The sequence below is a fragment of the Procambarus clarkii genome, chromosome 39 (assembly GCF_040958095.1).
Source record: "Procambarus clarkii isolate CNS0578487 chromosome 39, FALCON_Pclarkii_2.0, whole genome shotgun sequence".
Taxonomy (NCBI): domain Eukaryota; kingdom Metazoa; phylum Arthropoda; class Malacostraca; order Decapoda; family Cambaridae; genus Procambarus; species Procambarus clarkii.
This window is the reverse complement of record NC_091188.1, coordinates 1042940-1059002: the sequence shown is the minus strand read 5'-3', so window position 1 is coordinate 1059002 and position 16063 is coordinate 1042940. Positions and strand designations below refer to the sequence as shown.

The following is a 16063-nucleotide window of genomic DNA, read 5'->3' as shown; positions in this document are numbered from 1 at the left end:
TGTGTGAATATATTTACTGTAGCAAAAGTAGACTGACTTACTGGGTGTTGCACAAGTGTGAGTGAGTGGTAGAGGAGGACACCCTCACAACACACCACAGAACACCTCAGGTACCCAACACTCAGGCAAGCCTTACTGTTCCTGTGATCTGGACACCTGCTATACGATATAACAAGAATAGAGTGGTAATCTATCAATACTACACAGTCACTCCGCCACTATGTATACCCCATGTCTACACTAACACACATTTATATAAACCTAACTTTATATTTTAAATTTATAACTTGTATTAAATGAATTTCCAGATCTATTAATCATAAATCCAAATTATATGAACGCTTCAAATGTTACTAGAGTAAATGGAACTACAAGGCCTTGGTTCGAGCCCTATACTCACCTAGCAGCTGTTCACCCAGCAGTAATTGCAGACCTGGTTATAAATCGATTGGCGGGTTGTGTTGCAGAGGGGAAACTAGTATGGTAAGACTTACCACGAGCTATGGGAAGGGAAAGCTCTCCATCTGCTGACAGGAGTCAGTAGTCTACTCCTGTAGAGTACTGAGAAACACCATCGATCATGTTATGAGTTCTGAGCTAGATATACTCACGTTCCATATACTCATATATACTCATATACTCATGAGAATTCTACGCTTGCGAGCGCTACAAGCAAGATCCGCGTCATCACCGACTCCTCTATTTCACCGGACTTGACTAGCCATACATATACAAATAGGGAATGAACTTGAGAATGGACTTACTGCTGGACTTAGCAGCAGCAGCACCAAACACACCTCACCAAGCAGAAGATGGACCGGACTTACTTGTGACGGCGACGTGTCTGTTGGACTTGCCCAGCTCGATGACCTCGAAGACCTCTTCCGGGGAGGACACGAAGCGCTCCGTGGCGCCCTTCACCGACGGTACCCGGTTCTTGTCCTCGTGCACAGACAAGTTCACCTTGGACACTGTTGACGTAGAGTCACGTTATTGGTGGGGGAGTGTGTAGGGGTCACGTTATTGGTGGGGGGAGTGTGTAGGGGTCACGTTATTGGTGGGGGAGTGTGTAGGGGTCACGTTATTGGTGGGGGGAGTGTGTAGGGGTCACGTTATTGGTGTGGGGAGTGTGTAGGGGTCACGTTACTGGTGGGAGAGTGTGTAGGGGGTCACGTTATTGGTGGGGGGAGTGTGTAGGGGTCACGTTATTGGTGGGGGGAGTGTGTAGGGGTCACGTTATTGGTGGGGGGAGTGTGTAGGGGTCACGTTATTGGTGGGGGAGTGTGTAGGGGTGAGATTAGTGGTGGTGTGAGAGTAGAGTGTTCTAGGTAGGTAGTGCCTGTGTATTGCTACGCCAGCCATGGCTTCAGCAACATTCCCACTGTATGTAGTAATAACATCACAGTATAACATTAACGTGAACTACAACATACACACACCAACGTTTATTTTTCCGGTCCCACAAACCTCATAAACCCCCACATCACATACAGCTTCATGGGAGGGCTCTTACTTGCTCCGATGTTCCATCCGCTGCGACAGGCAATGAGTATTTTAATCACATCAACTCTAATGGGGGTAAAAAAAAAGCTACCGGGTAATATAATGGAGTTGGGTAAGTTGGTTTCCAATGTCATTCTCATAAAAGGCTGTTATTGGATCGCCGGGATAAGTGACTGCCATGGCAACGTTCTGAAGGATTGATTTTATTTGACGTGATGATGTTACCGGCATCACTCTCAGACACGCCGGCTGGGAGGTGTTAGTATTAACACAACTACCAAAAGGTAATATAATTGCCTGATTATTTTGTCAAATAGTTTTGGAAATTGAGTTTGTTACAATACAGTAAAACAACACAATGAACTAAAGTGACCTTAGGGAGGCAATTTATTTATTTATATATATATACAAGAAGGTACATTGGGTTAGAATACATAGCGCAGTATTTACAATCTTGTAAAGCTACTAGTACGCGCAGCGTTTCGGGCAGAAACACTGCCGAAACGTTTCTGCCTTGCAGAAATGTTGCAATGTAAACTAACATGGCTCGGAGATTACGTCCAGTACGTCATAGTTACAAATTATATAACAAAAAGAACTATTCAGTAAGTGTGGTGGCCCAAGAGAGGCAGGTCGCACTCTAGCTTCCCTTATGTGTAGAGTATTTTATTAAACATTTCCAAACTAGAGTATTGGTTACTTAGCAGTGTGCCTCACCACCTCCACCCAATATTATCCACCTGCCTCCTCTACCACATCCTTTATCCACCTCAACGTATCCAAGATGGATATCCCGTGTTACAAACTTTCTCTCTTGATCCAAACTGTTTAATTCCCCCCATTTATTTCATCTTTGTTGATAGCCTTGTTCGGTGTGTAGAGCTGACCCCCCCCCCTCGGTCTACGGTGGTCAGCACTGTGAACCCCAAGACGCTGGGTGTTGGGGGTCAAGTCTCCCCAAGACGCTCTCCTGAGAATGGTAATACTGACCAATACTGACGCGGAACTTCGTATCCCCTCTCATTACTCCAAAGTTGTTGGAAAATATTAACGCTTTTACATACAAGACCTAAGGACTCTATTTCGTACATTCTTACAAAGTTATCTTGGGTTTGGTCTCAATTACTCCTCCAAGATCCTTCTCGGAGCCGCCGTTACTGATAAGGTCAGTGACCAGTTGATAACGCACGCCCCTCCCCCACTACCTCCTCCTCCTCCAACAAGATTTCACTTGACTTTAATGAACTACATTTGCCACTCCTCACAGGCCCTCGGGGGTCCTCCTCTACACCACTAGAATATCCTTTTTTAACTTTAAACATATCTTATCTTCCCATCGTCTGCCGATTTACTTATATTGCTGTCGCCATCAGTGTGTGTGTGTGTGTGTGTGTGTGTGTGTGTGTGTGTGTGTGTGTGTGTGTGTGTGTGTGTGTGTGTGTGTGTGTGTGTGTGTGTGTGTGTGTGTGTGTACGCGCGCGCGCGCGTACGTGTGTGAGGGTAAGGTTTACTAGGGAGACTGGTGGTGTGTGCAACCCGTCCTGAGACCAGGTCCATTCCATCCAGCGGTCGACCCCACAGACGCATTCATAAATTTTAACATGCTGTTGATTCAAAACTGTACTTTTCTCATATATAAATTAATATTATAATATATTTGCATATTGTGTATATATATAGGCATAGGTTAGGTTAGGTGGTTAGGTTCTGTTGGCGATTATTTGTAGTACGTGGGTGAAGCATTTACAGCGTTGTGGTTCGAACAAAATTCGTCAGTGAAGCACTTGTTCCGGAAGTGTTCGAACGTCAGCAGTTGTGAGTCGTGTGTAAACAGTTTTTCATTCATAAACAGCGGGGGTTTGGCGGGTGCATGGAATCACTTTTGGGTCTTTGTTTGGAGGACGGGCTGAAGTACGTGGCGGTGAAGTATTGTTCGTCAATACTTCAACCCGTCCTCGACTCAAGTCCATTACATTCAGCGGTCAACCCCACAGACGCATTCATAAATTTTAACATGCTGTTCATTCAAAACGGGAATTTTCTCAAGTATAAATTAATATTATAATATATTAGCATATTGTGTATAAATAGGCATAGGTTAGGTTAGGTATTTAGGTTCTGATGGTGATTATTTGTATTTGTAGTACGTGGGTGAAGCATTTACAGCGTTGTGGTTCGAACAAAATTCGTCAGTGAAGCACTTGTTCCGGATATGTTCGAACGTCAGCAGTTGTGAGTCGTGTGTAAACAGTTTTTCATTCATAAACAGCGGGGGTTTGGCGGGTACATGGAATCACTTTTGGATCTTTGTTTGGAGGACGGGCTGAATACTTCAGTGAAGTAATGAAGCACTGTTCGAGCGCCAGTGAAACACTATTCGAGAAATGTTCGAACGTCATCAGTTGCAGCCCCTCGTTACAAAGGCCAAAAGTGATTCCATACACCCGCCACATCCCCTGTTTATGAATGACAAAAAGGTTCATGGCCTCATCCTGTAAGATCACCCAAGTGTTGTCCCAGGATGAGAGCCAGGAGCGAGATTCATGAAAGCACTTACGCAAGCACTTACGAACCTGTACATCTTTTCTCAATCTTTGGCGGCTTTGTTTCCAATTATTAAACAGTTCATGAGCTCCGAAGCACCAGGAGGCTGTTTATAACAATAACAACAGTTGATTGGGAAGTTTTCATGCTTGTAAACTGTTTAATAAATGTAACCAAAGCCGTCAAAGATTGAGGAAAGATGTACACGTTCGTAAGTGCTTGCGTAAGTGCTTTCGTGAATCTGGTCCCAGGCTGGTGGTGGTGGTAGTGTGCCGCGTACATGAGCTGGAGCAGGTGGAGGTGAGCCACGCTCTGAGCACTGCTCAAGCGCTTCAGCAGCAGTGACTGCTATCAGCACGTGGCCAGCAGGGGTCAGTATGGTACTGGGCTTGACGCCTATCAACCCTAAGGCCGGGCCATCAGTTTACTGAATAAACCCACAGGTATACGTTATTCCAGTGAAGGACTAGAGTAAATTCTCAGTGCGTGGTTTACCACAGTCGGGGAGATGAAACCTGGGAGGTTACCTTGAGCTGCTTCCGGGGCTTAGCGTCCCCGCGGCCCGGTCGTCGACCAGGCCTCCTGGTTGCCGGACTGATCAACCAGGCTGTTGGACGCGGCTGCCCGCAGCCTGACCTGGGAGGGTGAAGGTGGTGACTAAGCCAACTACTGACCCTCCCCCACAGGAGGCAACCCACAACAGTTGATTAACTCCCAGGTACCTATTCACTGCTCGCCCAACAGAACCATCAGATGCAAGGAAACGTGCCCAAACGTCTCCGTCCTCCAGCAGGAAACAAACCTGCGACCTTGTAGAGCAGTGTTGTAGTGCAGTTGTGAATCAGGTGCCCTACAAGACGCACACATACAAGGTGAAGCAGACAAGGGCCGTAGGTGTGGGTACTGAGAGCGAGACTGTGACTAACGGTGTGGCGGGGGGCACAGTAGACGGCCCCGGCACCTCACCTTTATTATGCAGCAAGAGAGTTAGGTCACGGGCCACCCATCACCCACCCTGTGTCCTGACGCCACCTTCTTAACCATACATCTTAACCATACATCTTAACCATACATCTTAACCATACATCTTAACACAAGCTCGTAATTCTATTGCGGTTTTATCTTATAATTCAAGTATTGATTTCTGTACCAAGAGCAATGACAAATCTAGGGTTTATATTGTGACTCCCGTCACAGTTTCATCTGAACTAACATAAGGACTGGCTTCCAGATGGTTTTGTGTAATTATCTTGAGAATGTGTCCATTACCCCACTGTGGCGACACGTGGGGATGACCCCAACCCGCCATGGTGTAGCGTTGTGAAGGTAATACACCTTTTGTGGGAAGAAGGTACAGTCAAGTAGATATGTATTGAAAGACAGGGTCAGGGAGAGAGCCTGAATTAGTCAACTGGCCATATGAAGGTTCTGGTACACACTTCACCCCCTCTACCTTACATGACAGTAACTTGTCATTAAATTGTGTTTATTCCTAACGGATACTAATAATAAGTCAATAAAGTGAAGGCGTCTGAGGGGACAGGCTTCCTCACCGCCATCAGTGCTAATAAACTCTAGCGTTAGTTATATAAAATATAAGAGTGCGGCTTATACATATGTCAAACGACTATTGTGTTATGTATGAAAAATTGGAGAAAGAAAGGTAAAAACTCAGTGAGAGAGGTAGAGAGGTGGAAGGGAGGAGTGAGGAAGAGGCGTCAGGAGAAAGGAAAAGTTTAAAATGAGAGAGAGAGAATGAATGATAGAATGGAGAAAAGTAGAAAGTGCCGCCACCATCCATTCATTAGTTAATTATAAGACAAGGAATGGAACTTGTCTGCAAAACAATATTACCTAATGTTATCACGTATCAACTGTAAGCATGTAATAGATCTTGCCGGAGGTCTCTCAAGATGCAGATTACTATGCAGCATTACTGAGCGTCTCTATAGCACCCCAGACCTCCCTCCCCTCGTGCTGGTCAGTCAGTGAGGCTACTCACCGTCGAGCAAGTCCCTGATCTTATCCATGTAGATCTCGAAGTAAGAGACCTTGATGTGGAACTCGAGCGCCTCCTCCATGTTGTAGATGTGGTTGAAGATGTCGTGCACGATCCTCGGGATGATGCCTGCGGTGGAGGTACAGTTAGTGCATCACAGTCGGTGAGGGAGACCGTGTAGCAACAGTCAGTAATACAGCTACAGTCGCTCCACGACACATAAAAAGAAATAAGAGGAACCAGAGCCTGATGTAATAGCAGTCGCGGAGACAAAATACTGTAGAAGTAATCTCTGCCTCAGTGTTCCCCCAGGCACTATCGTATCATTAGCAGGAAAATAAAACTTGAAAGGAAAATAATTTTAGGATATGTTCAACTTAATTCCTTCCCCTCCGATAAGAGTCACACTAGGAGGAAGAAGAATGATGATGGTGGTTACCTATAACCTTCCAGGGAATGACACAGCTAAGCCGGAATATGAAAATACCACGGTCAGCTGGGCAATTATATATTAACAGCTGAAATGGACCATAACATAAGGAAAAAGCTAGTTATCATGGAGGACTTCAGCCATGGAGAGAGAGACTGGAATCTAAGGAACTCTGATGGAAAAAAACCAGTTACGGTTAGAATAAATAATGAAAGGAAATTTCTAACATGTGTGAAATTCTATCTTGTAGGTCGTTACTTCCATCACTTGCTTGCATAGGTCGAGTCTGGCTCGGAACACACAAGGGGGGTGACACTCCAGATGACACACACAAGGGGTGACACTCCAGATGACACACACACACATCACACCAGGTAAGACACACAAGGTAAGACCTAGACCATGAAGGGTTGGGTAAGGGGGAAGTGAGTGAGGTAGGTAAGGGGTAAGAGAGGGTGGGGGAGGATAACTTACCCTGCCAGGTGGGGTCGCCCAGCTTGCCCTCCATAGTGTGGGTCTTGCCTGACGACGTCTGGCCGTAGGCGAAGATGGTCCCGTTGTACCCGTTGAGCACATCTGTTGGAGGACACACCTGTGTTAGTAAAGGTGTACGTGTACCGGGCGGGGCATGGGTACACACACACACACACACACACACACACACACACACACACACACACACACACACACACACACACACACACACACACAATGTAAACAAAAAAATATATAAGATTTTAAAATTCAACAAGTATTTAACTGCGTTACAATATTTCCTTCTTCAAATTTCCGCGTGTAGCCTGTACATCTGTCAATAATCATGGCTGCTTTGTTTTACATTTCTTAAACAGTTTACGGGCTACGAAACAACACAACCATGGTTATTATTGTTATAAACAAGCTCGGAGTGCTTTGTCGCTTGTAAACCCTTTTAATACATGTAACAAGGCTGTTATAATTGTTGAAACATGTACAGGTTTCACAAGTACTTAATGAATCTAGCAGGAAGTGTTTGGATTGTTAAAAGGGTCATTGGTGCAGAGGGGCCCCACACTTGGGCCCCATACTTGGGCCCCTACCTCCGTGGACCACTACACCACCCACCAGGGGCCAGATTCACGAAGCAGTTACGCCAGTACTTACGAACCTTTACATCTTTCCTCAACCTTTGACGGCTTTGGCTACATTTATTAAACAGTTTACAAGCATGAAAACTTGCCATTCAACTGTTGTTATTGTTATAAACAGCCTCCTGGTGCTTCGGAGCTCATTAACTGTTTAATAATTGTAAACAAAGCCGCCAAAGATTGAGAAAAGTTGTACAGGTTCGTAAATGCTTGCGTAACTGCTTCGTGAATCTGACCCTTGGTACTTGGTAATTACTCTAACTAACTTACAACTAAAGTTTAATTACTAAGTCGTCTATGCCTCACGAGATAAATAACTTGGTGAATATTATATGAACCTCTACCACCTCTCTTGGCTACTCGGCTTATACCTGATCTCGGCTACTCGGCTTATACCTGATCAACCAGGCAGTGACTCATACGTCAGGCTGCGAGCAGCCGCGTCCAACAGCCTGGTTGATCAGTCCAGCAACCAGGAGGTCTGGTCGACGACCGGGCCGCGGGGACACTAAGCCCCGGAAGCACCTCAAGGTAACCTCAAGGTACTCCCTACGTCTAACATTATTTAATGTTTTCTCCATCTTTTTGGAGCCCGGGAGCTAGGTGTAATAATTAACTAAATAAGGAGGGTCGGGCTCCAGCTATTGGAACCAACTTTTCAAGAGCTAATATTAAAAAATCAAATCACCAGTCATTCAGTCAATCTAATAAGGTAATCGAGCCAGACATTAATCAACATCTATAATACTTTACATTTTCAATTTCAGAGTTGATGAATTTTTTTTTTTACCATGATGAACAAACACTTTCTTGATTGCTTAGTTTATATGCAAATTGGAACGGATTTTCTCAATTCAGAAACCGTTTTATACATTTCAGTAAATATTTCCGGCATGAACTATAATCCACGTATAATTGAAATGGTAAGCACAAATGATGGAATATACTCGATCAGCTGTGACGATCAGCTGTGAGATCAGCTGTAACAAACACATGTATCTGGCCTCTGACGCTGGCGGTGACTGGCAACACGCCCAACATGGCGCCGCAGATGCCACACCTCTCGGCTAAATTCAATACTCCCACATTATATTTTCATGAACCTTGGCGCTCTCCCGTCAAGGGTGGTCGATTCTCACTGAACAAAGTTTACTTCTACCCGACACTCTCGGGCTAATGGCCTCCGGATGTGCAGGATAATACCAGATATAATACTGAGAGGTCAACAATTAGGCTGTGAATGAGAAGCATTGTACACTACCATCTAGCACTCCCAGTATGACGTCATAACTCGCATGGACATCCGTACATTTTTTTCACAGGATGACCAACGTCAAATACATTTAATAACCAAAAGATAATGTAATTAATAAGAGCGTCTTGTGAAACTATAGCTGCATATTTTATCATTTTTTTTAAAAGCTCATAAAATCCATGCCTATCTTAATAAGCTATATATATTTGTTAATTCCCGATTATTTTGACGTAAAACTGTAAGGTAAACAGTATATGTTACGAAGCTTTAGAACACTTAGACAATGAAAGAGGACGATCACCAAGGCTAAAGGAACGACGCATAATAATTAAGTTTACCCTTGAATGCTAGGCGTGGAGGGAGAATGGGACCAGAGGGCCGGGGTTCATGCGCTCCCCTGGGAACCCGCCATTAGGGATGAACCCTGGCCAGGGTCACCAGGTCGCCTGGGGCTTCACCCGCGGCGCTGCACGAATACATTTTAGCGTTCAGATGAGGAACTAATTTCAAGTGAAGCTTTCCGTGCTTCTATTATTCAGCTTAGCTCAAAGTGGTGAAGATTGGGGGTGGAGGGATGGGGGGATGGGAGCGTTGATAGTAGGGGTAAGGGTGGAGATAGGGGTGGCGGAAGAGGCAGGGATGCTTACCTAACAGTGTCAGCCCGTCCTTATAAACAAAAGCCAAAGTCCATTCCATGCACCCGCCAAACCCCCCTGTTTATGAATGAAAAACTGTTTACACACGACTCACAACTGATGACGTCCGAACACTTGTCGAACAAGAAGCATTGTACACTACCATCTAGCTTATCTCCTGGCAGATGATCCTGGCTCCTTGGAGAAGCAAACATTGCTAAGATGCTAGGGAGCATGCATGACTGTCCTGCCCAAGACTTCGCTGTTTACCCGCCACGCAAATTAGTTGGTAGACTTCGGTCTACCAACTAATTTTGTTGCTACCACGCTTGGAATAGTGTTAACAACACACTCTCACAAGTGACTCGCACACATGTCAGAAAGAACTCAGAGTAAGAGTTGCAAGTAACAGAATGACTTAGATGAACGTGTCCGCACTAACCTTAACTTTCGAATGTATATACACAATATGACAAGAAAAATGAACAAATAGGTATTGCATTAAACTACTAATGAAAAGTCGACAGCTCCACACACACACACACACACACACACACACACACACACACACACACACACACACACACACACACACACACACACACACACACACACACACTTGGTTTTGCGGGCCCCATTTACAGGGAGGGTGAGACCCGCTCATGGATATACTTCTCCATCAGGAAGTATATTCCTGAGGTCAGGGTCTGGATAAGGATTTGGATATGGGACGGGCGGAAGGAACGGTGCCCAACCACTTGGACGGTCGGGGATTGAACGCCGACCTGCATGAAGCGAGACCGTCGCTCTACCATCCAGCCCAAGTAACTGGGCAAAAAGACAAGAGAGAAACTAGAAAAAATAAAAAAAATATGCAACGAGACTAGTTCCTGAGGTGAAGGGACTAAGCTATGAGGATAGACAGAGTATTGGCCTTTCCTACACAGGAGGAAAAAAGAGGTAGGGGGACATGATAACAACATTTAAGATCCTAAATGGAATTGATAAAGTAGACAAAGCAGCAGTATTTAAAGCTAGAAACAGCAGAACGAGAGATCACAGATGGAAACTAGAAACGCAAATGAGTCAGAAACAACAGAAAAAAAACTTTTTCAGTGATAGAGCTGTCAGTAATAGGTCTAGGTCAGACGTAGACGTCGCTCAAGCTAATTCTATTGAAAGTTTCAAATGTAAATATGATAAAAACGTGAGAAATGAATCATTGCATTAATTTAAGAAAGTTGGAAAGGCGGGATTAGGAACCTAACTCGGCCCTGCAAGCACATCTAATAGGTGAGTACATCTAGGTGGGCACTTCTTGGTGAGTACAGACACGCACAGACCTTCACTCACAACAAGTGACCTACTTGTGCACTAATTGCCAGCGGCGGGGGTAAACAGACGCGCCTTTCATCTCTTAAAAGAACGCACTCTTGGCTCGGACGGTAGGACGCTCTCCGTGCTATCTTCTCCTCTCTCACCGCCCCTCTGCTCTTAACAGGTCACGAATCATTAAATTAGACGACCGACGTATATGAAGACAGGCTCCAAGAGCTAAGGCTCGATCCTGCAGTAACAAATAGGTTAGCACACATATCCCTCATCTTCAGATAATGTAACACTTAATGTTTCAGAGCCATTGATCAGGAGAGGGACTCCACAAGCCATAGCCAATTGCGTTTGATTGATTTTGTTCGCAACTGTTTCATACAAACCATTTTCTTCACACAAACCATTTTCAAACCATGCAAGCGACGATGGCGAACCATACCGACGAGGAGTCAGCTATGAGGAGAGGCTGAGGGGACCTGAGCCTCTCCTCACTGGAGGAGAGATGGTGTCGAGGAGATATGATAGTAACATATATGACGTAAGGGTGGAGATAGGGGTGGCGGAAGGATGATGATCGAAACTTGATCGTCGCAAATGGTTGCGACGTATATGAAGACAGGCTCCAAGAGCGTGTCTGCTCTTCGAGCCTGTCAATAACTGCTCCCAGGTGTATAAAGCCGCCCTGTTTATTGCCAGACAAGATAGTTAGTGTGCACACACATGGACTCTTGAGGCGCAGTTGAGTCACAGTGATGTTAGAACTTGACTTGTTTTGCGTAATGGGACTGAGTGAATGGAATGCACTTTAGGTTGAGATAATTGAAACTAAACACAATCAAGTGTTAAAAGAATACATATGAGAAGGAACGAGAGGGTTGGGACTCATTACATTAGACAACACACGCTGGTAAAGCCATACTTTTAGCGCTCGACTCCGCAGGCACCTTCACGTAAGTACAGAAACAGTCAGCGTCTCATCACAGTCTACGGTCGCGTCACGCCACGTTTAACTTACTCCTCCCGCTGGTGTACTGTCTACTCTTCTCACTCTTTCACAGCTCCCTTGGTGCTCCCTCTGGCTGGCATTTATTTTCAACTTATTTCTGCTTTCTATCTTAATTTTATCAACCTTTCTATTAATTTATCTTCATTCCCTTCTAGTAACTGCTTTAAGCCTAACCTACAATACTTGACACAAGCGGCCGTTAGTAATATAGTCAATCTGAATTAATCTATGATTTTCAAGCTACAAACGAGTGAATTTTGCGATTATCCATTCAAGCTATTTTATCACAATAGACATTAAGCTAATTGTCTCATAAGTCGCCGCAAGTGATCTATTTCCCTTCTTAAAAATCAGCCCCCCATTCGCAGTCCTCCACAACCCGGTACTCTACAGGACTCTTGTGATTTGTTATATATGCAAGACACGGGGTCACTTAACGCATATTTACAGTCTTTAGGAACAACGGAAAATATTTCGTCTGGCCTGGGGACTTGTTGGGTGTAACAGCTTCCTGGTAACGAGGAGTCAGCCTCTCCTTACTAGCAGCAGGTGTGTCCAGCTGCATGTATTGTATCAAGTTTCTCATTAATAAGTAGAGAGTTCTGATTTAAAATATCTACTATTTCTTTGTCAGTCCTCGGGTCTGTATGGTGGCTATATGGCCAAGCTGTCAGGTCTGTATGGTGGCTATATGGCCAAGCTGTCAGGTCTCTATGGTGGCTAGATGGAGCGGTCGTAAGGTCTCGGGTAAATGAAACTCCAAGTCTACCCTTGGCTAGGGAGAGTGAGACAGGGGACACAACACGAGTAATGAAGAGGGCGTGCAGGGAAGGGGTGAGGAAGCGGGAGAGAGAGAGAGAGAGAAAGAGAGAGAGAGAGAAAGAGAGAGAGAGAGAAAGAGAGAGAGAGAGAAAGAGAGAGAGAGAGAGAGAGAGAGAGAGAGAGAGAGAGAGAGAGAGAGAGAGAGAGAGAGAGAGAGAGAGAGAGAGAGAGAGAGAGAGAGAGAGAGAGAGAGAGAGAGAGAGAGAGAGAGAGAGAGAGAGAGAGAGAGAGAGAGAGAGAGAGAGAGAGAGAGAGAGAGAGAGAGAGAAGGACTCAGGAACCTGTAGCACAGTGAGGTCGCTGCCAGCGCGCGAGCACACGCGCGTACAGTCAACAATTCGCTAATGGAAATATTTTTGTTATATTTTCACTAAAAGAATTTTTTTTATCTCAGTTGACAAACTTGGCAAAGCTGTTGATAAACACGTCAACGTCAGGAATTAAATTTGTGAAAACTATTTGATTTTGAATTTGCAATTTCATGTTATTTTCGTTCATATCCTCACTAATTTCTTCCTCCAGGCATTATGACAATGTGTGCGTGTGTATATACATGTATATGTAAGGTGTGAAGAGAGACGAGCATGTTAATGACACTAAGGAACTGGCACCCAGGCAGGCGAGACATGAAAGTCAGTAATTACTCACAATAGATGACAAAATAATCAAAGCTGTTGTATAGCCATACGAGAAAAGCAAAAGGTAAGGTGACAGTCTTGGGGACAACGAGGTGTGTGAACAACTGAACAACTGAACATATTTCAGGAGATCTTTCACAGAAGCACCAGCGTGGAGAGCAGAGCTGCGAGGCGACAGTTAACACTGGGTGACGTAGTGACGTAGGTGACGTAGTTAGCAGTTAACACTATGGACGAGACTAACAATCTCCTGTAGTTGCAGGAACTACATGTAACAAAGACAATAGTGCCAGACTTAATTAATAACCATGGCGGCCGAAGGACGCTGTCAAGACTTGTCACCCAGTAACTGCTATTTTCAATAAAACCCTCGAATTCCGGAAAAAAGACAAACGTAGTTCCAATATTCAAAGGAGGGGAGAGACTGGAGGCACAGCGTTACAGACCAGTGTGACTGACAAGTGTCCCGTGTGAGGTGGTGAGGAGAATAATCATGATAAGACCAGTGCATCACCTGGAGAGGATCAAGTTTGCAACAAAAGAGCAGCAGCAATTTATAGCGGAAAGTCGTTCTTAACAAACTTGATCGAGTTGTATGACAAGGTTACTAAAATACGACAGACAAAGTAGCGGTGTATAAATTGTATTGTTGTAGATTGTCAGAAGCATCTGATGCTGTTCCTGACAACAGGCTCGTGTACAAGGTGGAGAAGCAAGCTGGGAAAGGCACTAAACTAAGTAAGGGAATACCTAAAGGACAGAAAACAGTGACAGTGAGAGGTGAGGTCTGGGTCTGGAGGAGTGTAACAAGTGGGGTCTCTCAAGGCTCGGTCCTGGGTATACTACTGTGCCTAAATTATGTTAATGATCTACCCGAGGGAGCGAGCTCCCACTTGTCAATGTTTCCTAAGTTAATGAGCGATGTAAAACAGAGAAAAACTTCAGAAAATTATTAGAAGACCTTATCACACTCCAGCAGTGGGCAAACAAATGGTTGCTGGAGTTCAATCCTCCAAAAGTGTAAGGTAATGAAGATGGAGAAGGGGGAAAGAAGACATGAATGTGTTTACCCCATAAGGGATAGGTAACTACAGAAGTCAGAGAGAGAAAATGATTTAGGAAGGGAAGGGAACTATCAGCAGAAAGCATCAAACCATTACGACTATATAGCACTGGGAAGGGGTCAGGATAACGATTCGGGATGGGACGGGGGGAAGGAACGGTGCCTAACCACTTGGACGGTCGGGGATTGAACGCCGACCTGCACGAAGCGAGACCGTCGCTCTACCGTCCAGTCCAAGTGGTCGGACAAAGGATTTCCCGCCAAACACACACCGAAACTACGACGTTGGCACAACGTTCGAACAAGTTTTAACACCTGCTAACCAGTTATAACAACCAATATAGCAAGTTGTAACAACGTTCTAATAAGTCATAAACACGTTAAGCCAAGATGTAACAACTTTATTACAAGTTGTAACAAGCGGAAAATAGAGACAGTTACGGTTTGTGTTTCCAGGGTTAGGAGTGACCATAACTGCAACACTTACACCAGAGGCAGACAGGCAGGGCGACATCGACAGTATATGGCACGCTGGCAAACACAATAATGTTGTTTAGGAACACAAACCCGGACTCTTTTTCAAGGCCATCTACGCAGCTTTTATTAGACCAAAACCAGGAGGCCTGGTCGACGACCGGGCCGCGGGGACGCTAAGCCCCGGAAGCACCTCAAGATAACCTCAAGGAATATAATCTAAACTCGGGGGCCGAGGCTTGACCCCCGCAGGGACATATAGGTCAACACATGTCCCCCAGTAGACACTAACAAGGCAATTTCACAAAACTCTTAGTTTCCAACTTCCGTCTCGAATAAGGCTACGAGCTTAAGACTGCGTCAAATTTCCTCTTGTCATGAAAGTTGGCAGAATTACGACTCAAGTTTAAGGTTCCTACCACCATCCCAGTGTCCTGTGACGTGCCCTGGGGTGGTGGTGGTGGTGCTTGTATCCGGAGCTTGTAGTGGTGGTAGTAGTGGTTGTAGGATGGTTGTAGGATGGTTATAGGATGGTTTTTAGAATGGTTGTAGGATGGTTGAAAGATGGTTTTAGGATAGTTGCAATGTATGTGGCTTTAGTGGTGATTGTGACTGTGGTGATGGAGGTGGTTGAGTGGTATTGGTAGTTATGATGGGGGGTTGTTAGCCATGGTAGGATAATTAGAGCAGTTTTGATGGGTGCTTTTTTACTCTTTAAAAATTATATCTGAATACCATATATGTTAATTACAAAAAAATAAGATTTGGTAATATCTTTTCCAGGACGAATGTCTTCGAGGACTGGACACGTGCAGGAGGCTAGCACGTATGAGGCGTGTCCCAGAGGCGTGCAGGAGGCTAACATGTATCAAGCGAGACGACACGTGTGTCCATGGATCACACTTAGGAACACATTAGCGCCACCAGCATCAGGAACAGCCTTATCACAAACACATTTCGGCGCACAATGTTTCATCACGAACACGTCCAGCGTTCAACCTACCCTGGCAAGGCACTGCAGATCCCACGTTATCGTCCATACCGTGAAAATGTCGGTGCTTGTTAAAAATCATGGCACAATTTAGGCTTACTCTGACGCCCTGGGTTAGGCTAAACTTGTAACATGACGCGAAAAGGTAAGTGACGTCTGACAGGGAAGGAGGCCGAGGTGAGGCCAGGGGGTAGGTAAGGTGAGCTGAGGAGTTGTGAGGTGGGAGGAGGAGGAGGAGAAGTAG

General features: G+C 45.0%; 1 protein-coding gene across 5 annotated transcripts in view; it reads right to left on the bottom strand.

Moving 5' to 3' along the window:
• LOC123760359 (kinesin heavy chain) overlaps positions 1–16063 on the bottom strand; it is a 154564-nt gene that overhangs the window by 37006 nt on the left and 101495 nt on the right. For all 5 annotated transcript variants that reach the window (XM_045745985.2, XM_045745986.2, XM_045745987.2 and 2 more), the window contains exons 3-5: positions 6951–7052; positions 6050–6175; positions 828–971 (exon numbers count right to left, since the gene is read on the bottom strand). In XM_045745985.2, coding sequence (XP_045601941.1) covers positions 828–971; positions 6050–6175; positions 6951–7052 — 372 coding nt within the window. The remainder of the gene's footprint in view (positions 1–827; positions 972–6049; positions 6176–6950; positions 7053–16063) is intronic.